The 15,275-nt window shown below is 43.9% G+C and overlaps 2 protein-coding genes across 8 annotated transcripts in view; both read right to left on the bottom strand.

Moving 5' to 3' along the window:
- Window positions 1–409: 409 nt before the first annotated feature.
- Window positions 410–9,005, bottom strand: CBLL1 (Cbl proto-oncogene like 1). 7 transcript variants are annotated; one of them, XM_019509409.1, is made up of 6 exons: window positions 8,907–9,005; window positions 4,480–4,638; window positions 3,977–4,077; window positions 3,592–3,675; window positions 2,555–2,628; window positions 410–1,962 (listed from the first exon to the last, which is right to left on the bottom strand). In XM_019509409.1, the coding sequence occupies exons 1-6, from the start codon at window positions 8,917–8,919 to the stop codon at window positions 921–923; spliced, it is 1,473 nt and encodes a 490-aa protein (XP_019364954.1). In that variant the 5' UTR covers window positions 8,920–9,005; the 3' UTR covers window positions 410–920. The 7 variants fall into 7 exon arrangements, with proteins under 7 accessions (XP_019364954.1, XP_019364952.1, XP_019364950.1 ...); XM_019509407.1 differs by having other exon boundaries at window positions 3,977–4,074; window positions 4,471–4,638; XM_019509405.1 differs by having other exon boundaries at window positions 4,471–4,638.
- A 3,576-nt stretch (window positions 9,006–12,581) lies between these two features.
- The window catches only part of SLC26A4 (solute carrier family 26 member 4), a 53,379-nt gene continuing 50,685 nt past the window's right edge, over window positions 12,582–15,275 (bottom strand). The window contains exons 19-20 of the mRNA XM_019509327.1: window positions 14,026–14,109; window positions 12,582–13,226 (exon numbers count right to left, since the gene is read on the bottom strand). Coding sequence (XP_019364872.1) covers window positions 13,203–13,226; window positions 14,026–14,109 — 108 coding nt within the window. The 3' untranslated portion in view covers window positions 12,582–13,202. The remainder of the gene's footprint in view (window positions 13,227–14,025; window positions 14,110–15,275) is intronic.

The raw sequence follows: 15,275 nt of genomic DNA on the forward strand, positions 1-15,275 counted from the left end.
TTTTTGGGACGTGACATGGCAACTCACTCAATGACACCATCTATATGAACACATATAGATGGGCAAACATATAACACGAGTTCAACACAGTGAGAAGCACATGAGCTCCCAAGCTACACCTAACTTTCTGGACAAAAAAGGAGTTAAAAAAAGTTTTTAAAATGTTAAATTAATATAGCTTTGCATCATGCCAGAGCTGCATCTTTTGAATTATTCATTTGTAATCCTGAAATGTTCTCAACTTAAAGTCTTCTGTTTGAAGTGCAACATACTGAAAGATTATAGCATCTTAAACATGGAATAATCAGTTTAATGTAAACAATGTTATTTTGAAAGGATTTGTGAATGCCCGTCATACTTACACGACTTTTGGGAAAAGTGTTTGTGAAACATGAAAACATGAAACAGCGTTTCAGAAATAGTATATACTCTCAAGTTCACATAAAAAACCCAGCACTTTTACAACCATATTTAAATTTAATTATTGTACACAGGTTAACAAAAAGTTATCACAAGTAAAACTAAACATTGGATTTAACAAAAGTGATACTTAGAGTGGTACAACGGATGTTCAATTTTTCAGGAACTAATATTACAAGCAATCATCTCTGGGGCATGTCTAGCCCCTTTAGGGACATAAGTTCTGTTAAAACATAGCTGCAGTCTATTAAGCCACTTATTTTAGAACTACAGTGTATTTGAAGTCCTATGGTCAAGGCTTAAAAATCCTTTAAGATTCAAGTGCCCAGAGTGTCTTACTGTCACAACAATGGTATTATTAATAAAAAAAGAGAGAGAGACAGAGAGAGACAGAGAGAGGGAAGGAGGAGAGAAAGCGAGAGGTCCAAACAGTCAGATTCATTAAAAGGCTGCTGTATAGTTTTTTCTCATAGCATACTCAGTTCACTTTACCGCTCATATCATTGGTAATAGGGTCTGTATCTGGCTTGATCTGGGTGGTGTGGTCCAGGAAGAGGGGCTTGAGAAGGTGGACCTTGCATTCTCGGAGGTGGAGGTGGCCCTCTTGGAGCTGGCCAGATCCCTGGACTCATTCCCCCTGGCTGTGTAAAAGGAGGGCTAAGAGTTCCTTGATCTTCACTGAACTGTGGTAAAGAGTTAGGATTATAGTGATGGGGAGGGGGTGCATTAACATTTACAGGTGGGCCACCATGCTGGGGAGGGGGAGGTCCTGGAGGAGGATGATTCATATATGGTGGCATCTGGGCAATGATGTGTCCAGGGGGAGGGGTTATTGGTGGAGGAGCAGAGGTCATCGGCGGTGGAGGAGCTTGGCTATAAACCATGTGAGGAGTACCTGCTGCCTGGGGAGGATGCTGCATTGGATGGCTAATTGGTGGTGGTGGCGGCGGGGGCGGTGCATAATGTTGCTGTGGAGGCATTATATGATGAGGGTGGGACACCACTGGCTGACCCTGGTATTCAGGATGATGATGAGCAGGTGCTGGGGCTGGTGGAGGTGGTTCTCGGGCACCTGAATTTGAATCATCCTGAATAGGGACAGTTATTAAATTGCTGTGTTTTCTTGTTGAGATACGGAAGGTATCCTGACTGACCGAGCGAGGAGGTGGTGGAGCCATCGACATCTCTGCCGGGGGCGCACGAATGTCCTCATGAGGCTGGTTATAGTGCTCATGTGGCACATGCTGTAAAGGCGGTGGTGGCATCATGATGTGCTGCTTTGGCGGAATATGGCTCAAATGATGCTTATCAGGTGGCATTATGAAACGCTCAGGAATTTCAGCAGGAGGTGGGGCAATAGGAGGATGGACAGGTTCAAGTGGAGGGCGGGTAACAGGTTTTCCAGCTCTCATGTGACGGTGGTTGATGTGAGCTTGTAAGTCTCTCTGAGATAAATATGTTCTCTTGCACCCTTGAACAATGCTACACATGAAGAGAGACCCTCGCACACACTGCTCAATTCGCTGCACAGGTTCGTTACAGCTATATTGGAAAAAAAATCAGTTCATTGTCAAAGGCAGTTCAGAATCTAGAAGTATTTATGCTAAAAGCCAATGCTTTTACTTCCATACCAATAGAAAAGGCTTGCATTTCCTAAATTAACTCAAATATTTCAAAACCAGTTTCCCCTAGAAGCAATTACAAAGTAGACTGGCATTTTCCGAGGTGTTGTTTATAATTGGCATCCCATGCAGGTTTATCACTCAACACAAAGCAGAGAACCATCCTGAGCTCAGAGTACATAATTGGCAGGTGACCCTTAATTGTTAGTGAATTGTCACTTCTTTGCAAATTACCAAGGAAGGGAAGAACCTAAACATATTAACTATTTCAAATCTCTACTACTTACATATCTGCAGTGAAGCTGAATCCCTCATCATTTAGTTAAAACCGTTATGTTAAACTAACCTATCAAGGTTCAGTAAACACTATTCTTTACTACTTCTCTTACTGAGTCATGTGTTTTTTCCACTGTGTCAAAATTATGTACATTAAAAAAGATTCTGTGAAATAATTATTCTTTTCCCCATTTCTACATTATCCCTTTTTAATAAACAAATTCCAGCTCACTTACCCTGGACACATCTTGTCTCCCTTCTTCTCATGTAATATAGCACAATCATAGCAGAAAACATGCTTGCAAGGTATCTAGAGACATACAAATAATTGTTCTATTAAAACGAGGTGTAAACAAATAGGCCACCTGTAGAATGTATTTTTTTAAAAGTTCTCATATTTTCCCTCAAGAACATGACTTCTTAGTGACTCTCTCGTAGAAAACAGATCTTTCCTCCATTGAACTGTCTATGAAACAGATAGGTACAGCTCAGGAAGAGACATGATACCTCTGATCAGATGGTTTCAAGAACTTAAAGATGAATGCAACTGAAAACAACATGTGAAACATTTAGGCAAATCTGTAAATAAACAAATGTGCCACAAGCTTCTTCTACAGTAATATTAGCATCTATCCAATTATAGGCAATATTCTAAATTCATCCTAAGCATTAGGTTTGATTGCTATTTTAAGGGAAACAAAAACGATTACTGTATGGAATTTACTAACTCAGCTAAAGTCTCCCATTAATATATAGTACTCTACCTGAAAAAGGTCACTGTAATGTTAAATTTGTATTATAGCCCTCTTACACATTTTTTTGCATTAAAAAGTATTTTTCAACTGATTACAATGGGAGCAACTAAAACATTGTGTCTGCCATCGTTTCACCATATCTGCCATTTTGTTCCTTGATTCAACAAGGTAACAGCACAAAATATGTGGAACATGAATAGTATGGCATTCTTGTATAAATTAAGTGGCTGAGTCTGAACTGAAATGCACAGAGATACCCCCTACTGCTTCTACACAGCTCCCCTAAAATCAATTGGCCCTATAGTGATACATCTACTTGCTTCTGCTCTGAGATGCAGACCTTATTTTGCAATAATCTGCCTTGAAATCAATGACTCCTTTTTTTCTTACAAATATTAAGTAGCTGTCATAAATGATGTTACATAGACACTAGCTACCTACAATTTTGCCAGTAAGCCACTAACTACTTCTAAAATTGCTTCAAATTTTACACCTTTTCCACGAGTAGCTCTACTCACCATGCGCCCATACATTTTAATAGGCAATCCACACTTGTCACAAAAATGGACTGGGGTATCATCCTTTTCTCCCAGCAAGTTTATCTGTAAGGAAGAGCAATATTATGATGGCTTATTTTCGATATTACCAATATGCTTGCAAGCTCTTAAATACTTCTTAAGAAACATGGACCTGTGCACAATCTGAGAAAAAGGACAAAATACCTTTACAGCAATGCTAAAAGTAAGAGAAGTACTATTTTTCATTTGATTTTTGTAAAGGTAAGTAGGATGCATCCCATTTCATTTCCACACTTTAAAGATGAACTTGCTCCCCATATATTTAAAAATTTAGGGAGCAATTTAATTTATATTATCATCCAAACCACTGCATCCAAGATTGTACCTTGAAGTCCCAAAAGATGGGTCCAGGGAATCTTCGCTGATTCCCAAACATTTCACTTCCTTTGCATTCATATCGTTCCTCTTCATTATAATCAAATTCTTCTGGGGAAAAAAAGAGACCACACTTCAGACACAAACTATTACCTTTCTAAATGACTCAGACTGATTTTAGTATAGAATGATGAGCATTTTAAACCATCAGAAATACTATGGCATTTCAGTGTCAGCTGGGCCTTCATCCAATTTTAGGCTTAGATACTTTCTGCAAAAAGAGGAACAGAAACAGAATAAAAAAATCCTCCTTGTTCTTTGGAGGCAGGGGCCATTTACTGCTTATAACACAATATGTGGATGTCTCAGTCACATGTTCTTATGTGTTTGCACAGCACCTAACATATGAGGGCTCTGCTACTGAATGGGGCATCTGACCACTAGTGCAGACCAAAAAATAAATGAATTGCCTCTCCTCTCACAGCACTGATTTATTTAGTTTACCATCATCACCAGCTTGTGTCTTTGAAGGCATCCTGTTCATATTTCTTGGAGTTCGAGGTGCAGGTTTGATTTTGTTGGTTTGCTTGGAGATGAGCTTTATAGGGATTCGTCTGCGAACATCAAGACCACCCAATGATCCAGAACTATTAGTTCCTTGCAAATCATTGTCTATACAAGAAGAAAATATGTTTACTGTATTTTCCTGGTTATTTTGCATATTAGTTTCCTAAAAAGTTAAGTATAAATCTAGACAAATTGGGAGTATAACTCTGGTTTTATTAAAGCTAATTTAAGATTAATTTATTGTACCAGACCCTACTCATTAGAAGGAAAAAAAATCAGTCTATTCTGGGATAAATCAATGCATCAGCTCTTCAAGGCATGGCCTTTTTCTGGGTGTCTGTGTAGTGCCTAATGGTAATATTGGCTCACTATACTATAAAACCTGTACAAAACCAAAATATTTTAAATGATGTTCTCTTACCATGCTGGCTCATTGTAATCATCACAGTGGACAAGTTGTATAAAAAAAGTTCCCAAACTCTTGATTATCTTGATATGAAGGAGCCCTAACACCTCTTACCTAGTTTTCCCATTTCATCTACAAGCCCTGACCATAGTTTAAGTTATAAGGTGAAAACAAACTCTTTTTAGAGAGGCCTCTACAACCCAATACCCTTTGCCTGCAGCTATGCAATACATTTTGGGTTCATCATCATTTGAACTGGCCAGCAGAGGCTGGAACTGTTGCTTTTATTTCATTTAACAGTGACCCCTTCTGGCCCATTTCAGATATAAGTGACAAACCATCAGATTAAAAGATCACAGAAGTTTTATTATTAATAATACAGTAGTGCCTAGATACCTTAGCTAAGATTAGCAACAAGTCCATTGTAAGCCTCATGCTTACAAACTGAACAAATTACACAAGGGTTAAAAGGAAACAGGTTTGTAAAGGCAAAGTGATGGCTGAAGATCATTTAGCAGTCCAGTTGCAAAGCCAGGAACAGAACAACTGTATTACTCAAATAGAAGATGACCTTGATGATGAGACGACCCCCATAATTACATTCTATATATGGAAAATATAAAAATGTGTTACCATTTTCCAGGTATAGAATCAAATGATTGGAGGCTTGCCTTGAATTTGTCCCCCTCTCACTGCTACAGCAGGGAAAACTAATTTGTGGGATCAGGTAGCTCTTCTTTGCTCTCTGCTTCCCCCACTTTTTTCCCTAGCAGACCCTTCCCTTTCTCCTTACTGTCAGACCCTGCTGTCTCTGCACACATGGAAGTAAGGAGCAAATTTGAAAAAAATAACCTTGAAATTAAACATGGGTATATCAATTTGCATATAGTACCCATGCACTGTCCAGTAGTCTATCCAGAATTGATGCTGCAGGGATGGTGCCCAGTTGGCACCTGCCAGGTCATTTTGAGCTGTGTGCAGGGTTCTGACCAGCCAGTGCAGGGTCATTCCAAGCTGCTGCCTGTCAGCGTGTGCCAATTTGCTTCGGCACCCTCTGACTGGAAACTGCACATGCATCTCAAAGTGACCTAAAGGTGCCAGCCAGACACTGTCTACACAGCATGCGATTTCTAGCCAGCACATGCTGAGTTGCTCTGCACTGCTGCTCAAGCAGCAGGTGCTGGAACAACCCAGCTCACAGAAAGGGACCTGGCTAGGCTACCAGCATGTGCCAGGTTGCTCCAGCACCCACTGCTTGAACAGCATCTCAGAGCAACTCAGCATGCACCGGCCAGAAACCCTGCACTGTGGGCATAGGGCATGGGCAGCACCTGCTGCATTGTTTTGAGCTGTGTGCGTGGTTTCCAGCCAGAGGGTGCCAAAGCAATGCGACACGTGCTGGCAGGCAGCTTGGAGTGACTCTGCAGTGGCCAGCCAGAAACCCTGTATGCTGAGGGGTGCCCAGGTGCCCTCTGATGACTGACCACATACTAGGTGCCTGGCCACTAACATTGACATCCCCAGTGCATTTTCTGATTTCAGATAAGTCGTATGCAATCATAAGACAAGGCTTAATTTTCCCCATATTGAATGCGGGGGGTGGGGAACCTTGCCTTATTATTGAGTGAATATGGTAAATTTCTCTGACTCTCAGACCAGTTTCGTCTCAGACTCAGCACTTCTCCATTTTGCTGAGTGGTCAAGTGCACCCATTTCACACAGTGCTCTGAATGCTACCATTACAATGTAGAAGATAAGAAGTACACTCACTAAAAATTGTTTCTAGTTTTATTGGATTTTTTGAGGAGGAGGAGGGAATAGGTTTTCCACTAATTAAACCAGTTCTTCAGTCAAAGTGTATTTTAACTCACGGATCTCTCTTTTAGGGACTTGAGGACTGGAGCATCACAGAGCCAATACTTTTAAGGTTAAGGGTATTCTTGACTTTAGGAAATCATGATTCTTGTTACAAAACCCGTGTTGCTGCTCATTAACATCTATTAGCAGCCAGCAGCACAGCAATTCCAGTGAAGTCGACAGGGAGAACAATTTTGAAGCAGTACATGAAGGGCCAAAAAACTAAAATTCTCAGCAAAACAGTTGTGCCTGCACATGCAGAGCAAAAAAAGTCATAAAGCAAACACCTTTCAGCTCCTCCAGTCCACACCACTGCCAGTGCAGACACCTAAACAAGGGCTATGTTCTATTCTAAAATCTTCACAGGCACTGAAGGTAATTATGGGGCTTCTTTGATACTGACAGCGAACGAAGTATAAATGAAGGATCTTCTAGCATAGGTAAGATGAATAAACCAAGAGGAAAAAATATCTGAAGTATTTAACAGACTCTCTTGTCATACAACACATAATACAAAACAATGGACTCGCACTGTAAGCTTTCTGAAAGCTCTTCTGGTACAGCAATTATTTTAGATATAAAAAGTACATTCTCTTCTGTACTTTTTAGGCACAAGATCTTTAGAGAAAATGTTTCTGAACAAGGTAGCTCCTCAGGCTATTTATGTACCAGTTCACTCTAAGTACACTAACTGTGCAGACTAGCACTACAGGTGAAAAAAAAAGGTAGGCTGAATATTAGGAAACTTCCTGTTAAGAAAATCATTAGCAAATGATGCAGTGAAATCTTGTACTTTGTATACCTCTTATTTCATTAGTCTATAAAGGTACGCATCTACCCTGCCTTCTGAATGACTTCAGATTAACAAGCTAACTACCTCTATTAGGAAATGAAACATTTGAGCATGTGGGATAAAAACTACCCCAGAAAAGACCATCAGAGCTGTTCCTAGGAGTAGGATAGATGAACCAAGAGCTTCTGAAAAATCAACTAAACTCTACCAGCCTGCTCACCTGGTTTAGCTCTACAGACTCCAGAAGCCAATGGAGTTACAGCAGGAATTAATGTGACTCCAGGAAGTTTCCAGCTTCCTATCATCCTTCTAACCCAGCTCATAACCTACAAGGGTCCACCGAAGCATGAGAATTCTCTTACATGACTTTACCAGTTTTTTTTAATTTAAGTTTTTGGTTATGTCCTGACACATGTTAAAGAGGCACCAGTCAGCACACACTAATAGCATGCACTCAATCCTGCACTGTGGGTTTAGATTCAGCCCCTTCCCTGCACCTGTCCCTGGCCATCCCAACCTCTGGGCTCCGTGGCCTTTCCACTCCAGGCCATTCCCCAGGCTCAAGCTCTTTTTGCATGGGAGTGACTACAAATGCAGCCAGGTCTGGAGGTCAGAAACAAGGTCAAGAACAGCTTCATATTTCTGGGCTGAAACCTAGTCTCAAGCCCCTGCACAGCAATCTGCAAGCGGAGCAAGGGAACCTCTGGACAATGCTCAGGAAGGGACTTTTTCCAGACAGACCTTGGGCTCTTGCACAGCCAGAGGGATCATGGCTCACTACGCTAAAGGAGCAGGGTCAGATGCACGAGCCCAGCATCGCAGCGGCTGAAGGGTCAAGCAGTTGGGGGAGAGGGGTTAAGCCCACCTCCCTGGGATCAGCACCGAGACCCTCCAGGGACCCACTGAATGCCGAGAGTTTAACGGGTGTGGCCCAGCGCTGGCACCTCTATCCAGCCCCTTGGGACCGTCCCGAAGGCGGCCACTGTCACAAGTGACCGCAACGAGCGAGGTCGAAGCCAGCAACCTCCGGGCACCGGGGCTAAAGCACGGGCCGTCGGCGGCCACACCCGGAGCCCTCCCCGCCCCGAGGCGTCGGCGGGTGGAAGGAAGCGGGGGCGGGGCCGGCGGCAGCTAGGGCAGGCCGCGGCCCTCGGCTCCGCTCGGCGCGGGCTCAGCCCGTGAGGCCCAGGCCTCAGAACGTGGCCTAGCCGCCCCCCCGGAGCCCCGCCACAGCCAGCAGCAGCACCCGCGAGCGCCGAGGCGGCCCGGCCAGGCCGGGCCCGCACGGGCCTCTCTCCCTCCGCCGCCCCTCCTCACCACTGTGGTCCATGATTCGGCGCGGGGCACTGTGGGAGCGGAAGTGCCCCGCGCCGGAAGGGAGGAGCCGGAAACGACAGAACAGCGAAACCGGAAGCTGTCACTGGGCAAGGGGGCGGGGCGTGCCCGCGGGAGATGCCCGTGGCGCGCAATCCGGTGGGACTGGTCACCATGGCGACCAGAACACTGCACGCCCGAGCGGGTAGGACGGAACGGCGCACCGCACGGCATGCTGGGAAACGCGCTTTTCCCTGGCGCCGGAACGAGCCCGGTGCATGCTGGGAGTGACTGGTCCCCGCGAACCGCGCCTTGGCCCCGGTGCATGCCTGGAGCTGTAGTACCTCACCCCCCCATGTTGAGGTGGTCGTAGGCGGCGCCTGGCCCCGCAGCCCGGTCCTCTGCACAAGTGGCGTGTGTCTGACAGCACCCGTGGCTGCCCCGGAGCGCTCCAGCCTGGCCGTCGGAGCCAGGCTAACGGGGATGCAGCCGGGGGGGCGCCCTCTGCCCTGAATTCATCGTACTGGGCGGAGGAAGAACCGGGAGGTGGTTTCCCGGGGAGGTCAGATCCCCTTGAATGGCGTCGTGTTGGGCAAGTGGAGACCTGCCCGACGCACTGCAGACAGGCCCCCTACCAGGGTCTGCCCTAGCAGCGGTTCCCAACTTTATTTGTCCCAGGACCCGTTTATAAGCATGGATGGCCAGTCTCGACCCATTATAGCGTCATAGGGATGCAACACAGCGCCCCTCGCTGCTGACCCGCAGCCCCAGAGTGTGGGGTGAGGGGAACTCTGCCAGCCTGCAAGGGAAAAGCCACACTTTCCCATGTTTTTCACCTTTAAAGGAGAATCCATTTCTAACGTGTGTTGATCCATTTCTAAAGTTTATTCGTAACCTTTTCATCTATTCTTGTGACCCCCTTTTGGGTTGAGACCCACAGGTTGAGAAACGCTGCATTATTGCTTCTTCGGCCTGTTGGCTAAGGGCAAGCAAGACTCGGAGGCATCTGAACCCCAAGACCTCTGGGTTTGGGGCCTGTGCTAGGAAGTGTGCCATGCATTTGGAAGTGTCTGAAACCCTAGACTGAAGAGTCCCAGAGGGAAGATACTTGCCAGTGGTACCGCTACATGGGCCTGAATGACTCGGCCCTGCTCAACAGATGAAATTCAACTAATTTGACTGATTTGACCTGAGACACAAAATTAATAAAGACAAAAAAACCTGAATGAATTCCAGTTAAAATCCTGAATTTTAGCCGATTTTGGATTTTAAACTTCATTACAGAACAGCAGAGAAGTTTTTTTTACCTCCCTGCCTGCCATCTGACACCTCCAGGGAAGGGATTCTACCTGATCAACACATCAAAGAGCTATTCAACACAGATCACAGACACTCTCATGGACCCAGAGGGACAGACTTCCATCTTCAGCTCCCTCTGTGCAAAAATGAAGTTTATTTCCTACCTATGGGGGCTTTTTACCATCTTGTACCATCTACACTTTTCCCAGAGCCTGACAAAGCTTGCTGAAAAGGACAGTTTTCTTGCCATTTTCCAGTTAATCTAATAAAAGGTATTATTTTGGAACCAAGAGTTCTAGTTTTTTGTATATCCCAGTTAAAATAGCTCTTTTTAAAAAATACAGTTGGGTCCAGTCCCCCCATGGCCAGTCTTGCTGCCCATGTGTCTTGCTGCCCAGGTGGGTAGGGGGGGTGTCCCCCTGCGGCTTATCTCACTGCCTGGGACAGGCCGCAGCAGCCAATCACTGCTGCCCCTGCTTCCAGGAGTGGCTGCATCCGTTTCCGAGAGCAACTGCAGCAATCAGCCAGTGCTTGCAGGGGGGGCACCAGCGCTCCCGCCTGCCCCCCGCCCATCGCGTAAGCAGTGAGCGTAGCCAGTCAGGGTACACTGGTGCTCTCGGGGTGCACATGCATCCCCATGCACCTCCTATACATCCCCACTGTTTGGGTCCTTGCTCAAATGGTTAGGGAAGCAGGCCTGGAAATAGGGGTGGCTCTAAAAAGGATCAAAGTGTATAGGAACTGTTAAGCCCTGCTAGCACCTAAGTCCTGCAGGGATTAAGAACATAAGAACTGCCATTTGCTGTGTCAGACCGCAGGTCCTCTTGCCCAGTGTCATGCAGTGGCAATGTCCAGTTTCTGTCTGCTTTGTATTTCATGTCTTGTAATGTTTTAAATGTGTAGCAGCCTCACATACCCCAGGTAATTTCCTTCCTTCAATTTTAAAAATGTAACTATTTTCCTATCTAAATGTATTTATTAGTAGTAACAGTGGGGAACCATCATTTCTTACGTAGTTATTGCCTTAAAACCAGGGGTTAAAATTGCATAGCTTTTCTTATAATCTTGAACATTGTGTAAATTACTATATTTATGCATTCTCACTAACTTAAATTAGCATGGTCTGTTTGACATGTTCTATTACAAGAGAGAAAGGGTTAGTTTATATCCCACTAAACCAACATTAGATAGTGGGTCTGATTCTAATACCTTTACTCAAATTCCAGATCAACCTACCATATTTTTTGGCTCATAATACATATTTTCCCCCAAAATTCAGGTCCTGGAAATTGGTGGGGGGGGGCGTTATGATCAAGGAAATATGGTAACAGCAGTGCTTGCCACTTAAGCTTCTGCTCGGGGAAAGCACAAGTAAAGGGGCACTTAAGCAGGCTGCTGCTAGCTCTGGGCACTTTCCTTCCCCTACCCACCTCCCACACACAAGGCTTTGAAGGAAGGATCTTTATTTCATTCTGCCTTTCAAAAATAAAATGGGTTATATTAAGGGGTGTGTTGTACATGAGGAAAAGACAGTATTCCCAAAGTTCTAATACCTTCAAACAGACTAATTATGGAAGAAGGCAATATCATAATGCAAATAGTATCAGACTAGCCCCTAAAAATCATAAGTTAGCAATATATTACCTGGCCAAAACACATTTCTATATATGTTTGATATCAATTATGATCTTTAACAGTAGGGCCTGGTTACTAAAAATAGAATTAATGAGCCAAGTTTCTCAAATAATAGTGTCTCCTGATGAGCCCAATTTTTATGTGGTTATCATTTTTGTAGTAGTACAATAAGTTTAACTTTGCATGAATAAATTTCATCTGTCCTCCATTTTGATTATGTAACAAAGTTTTTTTATAATAAAACTTTAACACAGAAGCAAACATAGGAGTATTTTTAAAGAATTACCAAGATAGATACTTTTTTAAAGATGTTTTTGCTGAATGGGGTGATAATGTTCAACTCCATGGGATTGAAGATATTTTTGCAGGTCAGGGCCCAGAGTTCTTACTGCCTATTGCTGCTTTTGTTTGAGGAATATATTATAGATCAATTATTTATGTTACAGTAGCACCTAATTGTGCCAGGCACTGAACAAACCAATCCAAAGCATTTGTAATCTTCTCAATGCTATGGACTATGTTACCCCAGAATCATAGAAAATTAGGGTTGGAGGGGATCTTGGGAGGTCATCTAGGCCAAACCCCTGTTCAGAGCAGGACTGTCCCCAACTAAATCATCCCAGCCAAGGCTTTTCTAGTAGGGTCTTCAAAATCTCCAAGGATGGGAATTTCACAACCTCTCTGGGTAACCTGTTCCACTGCATTACTACCCTCCTAGTAAGAAAGTTTTTCTTAATACCTAAACCTAAACTTCACTTGCTGCAACTTGAGACCATTGCTCTTTGTTCTGCTACCATCAAGTGGCTGTTTTTTCCTATATGTATCAACATAGTATTGGGTCATTTACATCCACCAACCCTAAAACTAGCTGCAATTTGTCATGTTGGAATGATGTTGTAGCCATGATGGTCCAAGACGTATGCAAAAGGCAAGAATTTTTGTGAGTGATATCTTCTTTTGAACCAACTGCATTGTTGGGATAGACTTTTGAATACAATGCCTATGTGAAGAATACATTGCATTTGAATGCTTGTCTAAGTTTATCCCAACCATGCAGTTCATCCAGTAGAAGCTGTCACCCATGCAAAGCCTTGCCTCCTGAAGTTTCTAGAACCTATGATGATCTGCCTCCAAATTTTAACAATGGGTGATTCTGCGAATGAGTTCTGATTAAATGTTTTGAGTATTTCAAGGGTATTCTGTCAACAGACAAAATGTAGACATTTCTAGAGATCTGTAGAGTTCACAAAAGGAAATCAGTGTTTTCTTCAAATGCAAAGACTGGTCCCAATTCAGATACTGGTTGTCTAATGTTGTTGCATACATAGTTTCACGAGTCCACAGCATGACAACATCCATTTTTCTTCATGATGCAAGCCTGCGCATCGCCTGTTTGCAGTGATGTTGAAACAGTGAGGGTGGAAGAAAGATGAGAAAAGAAGTACATGATTAGTGCTGAGTACACAACATCTCTCACAACATTTTTGCACATGTACTGCTATATAAGCAGATTCAGTCAGCCAGGACTGAGCTGCTAGGAAATATTCTTAAAAGGGCTGCAGTCTGAAGCAGTCTCTGGCTGATAGCTTTATCACAGATTTTGAGCAGGATTCTCTCCTACACCCGGGAAAAACTGGCCATGACAGGGCAGGAGCAGAAACCACCAAATACATTGCCAGTCTAGGATAAGACAGTTTCTTATTCAGTCCCTGAGGTAACCTTAACATCTTGGGAGGTAATTATGTTCCTTAGAACCAATTTGCACTTGGAGGCAGACTGAACATCATTTGTTAGTTGAAAGCAGCAAGCTTTTACAGAGCAGACGCAGGCATACTGCCTCAAGAGTGCTGAAGTGGAGATGCATGCTTACACATGGTACTGGCTGTACTTTCCAAAAAAACTAAAAGGTACTAACTTTTTCCACTAGCATTGTTCTTCAGGTACACAGAGACACACTAACTGTTCTCTCGCCTCACTTCTTGGCATGCATCTCAGCCAATGCTTTCCCTGAAAGAGCCAGCCAGCTTCCAAGTTTTATGCAGCCCACAAGGCTGTAATATTTTGAGGGTGAGGAGTTGGGAATGCCAGTCAACTGGCTCAGAATATTGCATCTGCATGACTTGTTATGCTACTTTATTAAGACAAAAACAACGTAAATAATAGCTGCATGCTATATGCATTGGCATACCTCCTCCTGAACATCAAGTTCATCTTCAGGTCGGCTTGCTTCCGTGAACTCTATTGGTTCTTTAGATTCTTGCATGAGTGAAATCTTAACAAAGAAAAGTAAGTATTGTTAGCTAAATGAACACTGTGGTAGTAGAGGTAAAGCCTGAAATGTTTGAATGTTACTGCCTCATCCTGTAAGAACTTTTTGCTTTCTTAGATAGCATACTCTGAGTGTGTTGCCTTAGGAGTGAAAAATGGTTCTGCACTTACCCAAACTCAATATAAACTATGGTTTTAATCATAAAAAACATCTTGAACTTTTTGTGCCTCCTGACAGCATATTGCCTTGTTTCTCAGAGGCATACATTATATGGAGCCAGGCTGGGATGTGCTGTATATCAAGCCAGCCCCACATGCCACATCCAGTACATGCCCCAGACTAGCCCTGTGTGCTGCTTGCAGCATATGTGCTGAGTCCAGCCCCATGTGCTGCATGGAGTATGTGCTAGCCTGCAGCACTGGGTAAATTTAATACCCCAGCTCTAAATAATTTCAGAAGTGCTGTGGATATCCAGGTTTAAGCACCTTAGGCATGTCCACACATGTAAGCATGTGCACTTGCAGCAGCTCAAATAAGAGTGGTGAAAATTTGAGCCAGGGCTTTTTTGCTTCAGCTCGTGCTCGGACTTGCACTTTGTTGTAGAGCAAATTGTGCCACTTGGGGCAAAATAACCCTTCCTGGCTCCTCACGGATCTGCAGCCAGGGAGAGCTATAGCCCGGGGCCAGCACCTGTGCTATCCCCATCAGCATAAAAAGCTTCCCTATCCTGGCCCCAGCAATACAAAAACCTATCCTGGTCAGTAGCTCAGGGTTACTTGACCTCAGGAGCTCCTGGGGCCCAGGCAATTGGTATCTGGGGACACTAGCCCCTTGTGTCTGCTAGACTGCTGAAGTAGCATCCCAAATTCACTTTTTAAAATACCCCAAAATCCACATTCTTCCTCAATTAGAACAAAAGAGAGAGAGAAAGGGGGACTGATCAGATGGGCAATGTTTTATTGCTATATTTACAATGTTAAAGAAATGTGGAAGCCTGCCTGCGTCTCTAAATAAAATAAATCCTAAATATCTATATGTTTTAATGTTTGCTTTGGGTTTCCTTATCACATGGTGGGTGTGTGATGGGGGGTTTGCAGGAGAGGGTGGGAAGGGGGATGGGTGGATGTGAGTCACTGTGTGGGTAGGTGTGGGGGGACTGTGGATGTGGG

The sequence above is a fragment of the Gavialis gangeticus genome, unplaced genomic scaffold (genome assembly GCF_001723915.1).
Source record: "Gavialis gangeticus isolate Ggan-Ray unplaced genomic scaffold, GavGan_comp1, whole genome shotgun sequence".
Classification (NCBI taxonomy): domain Eukaryota; kingdom Metazoa; phylum Chordata; order Crocodylia; family Gavialidae; genus Gavialis; species Gavialis gangeticus.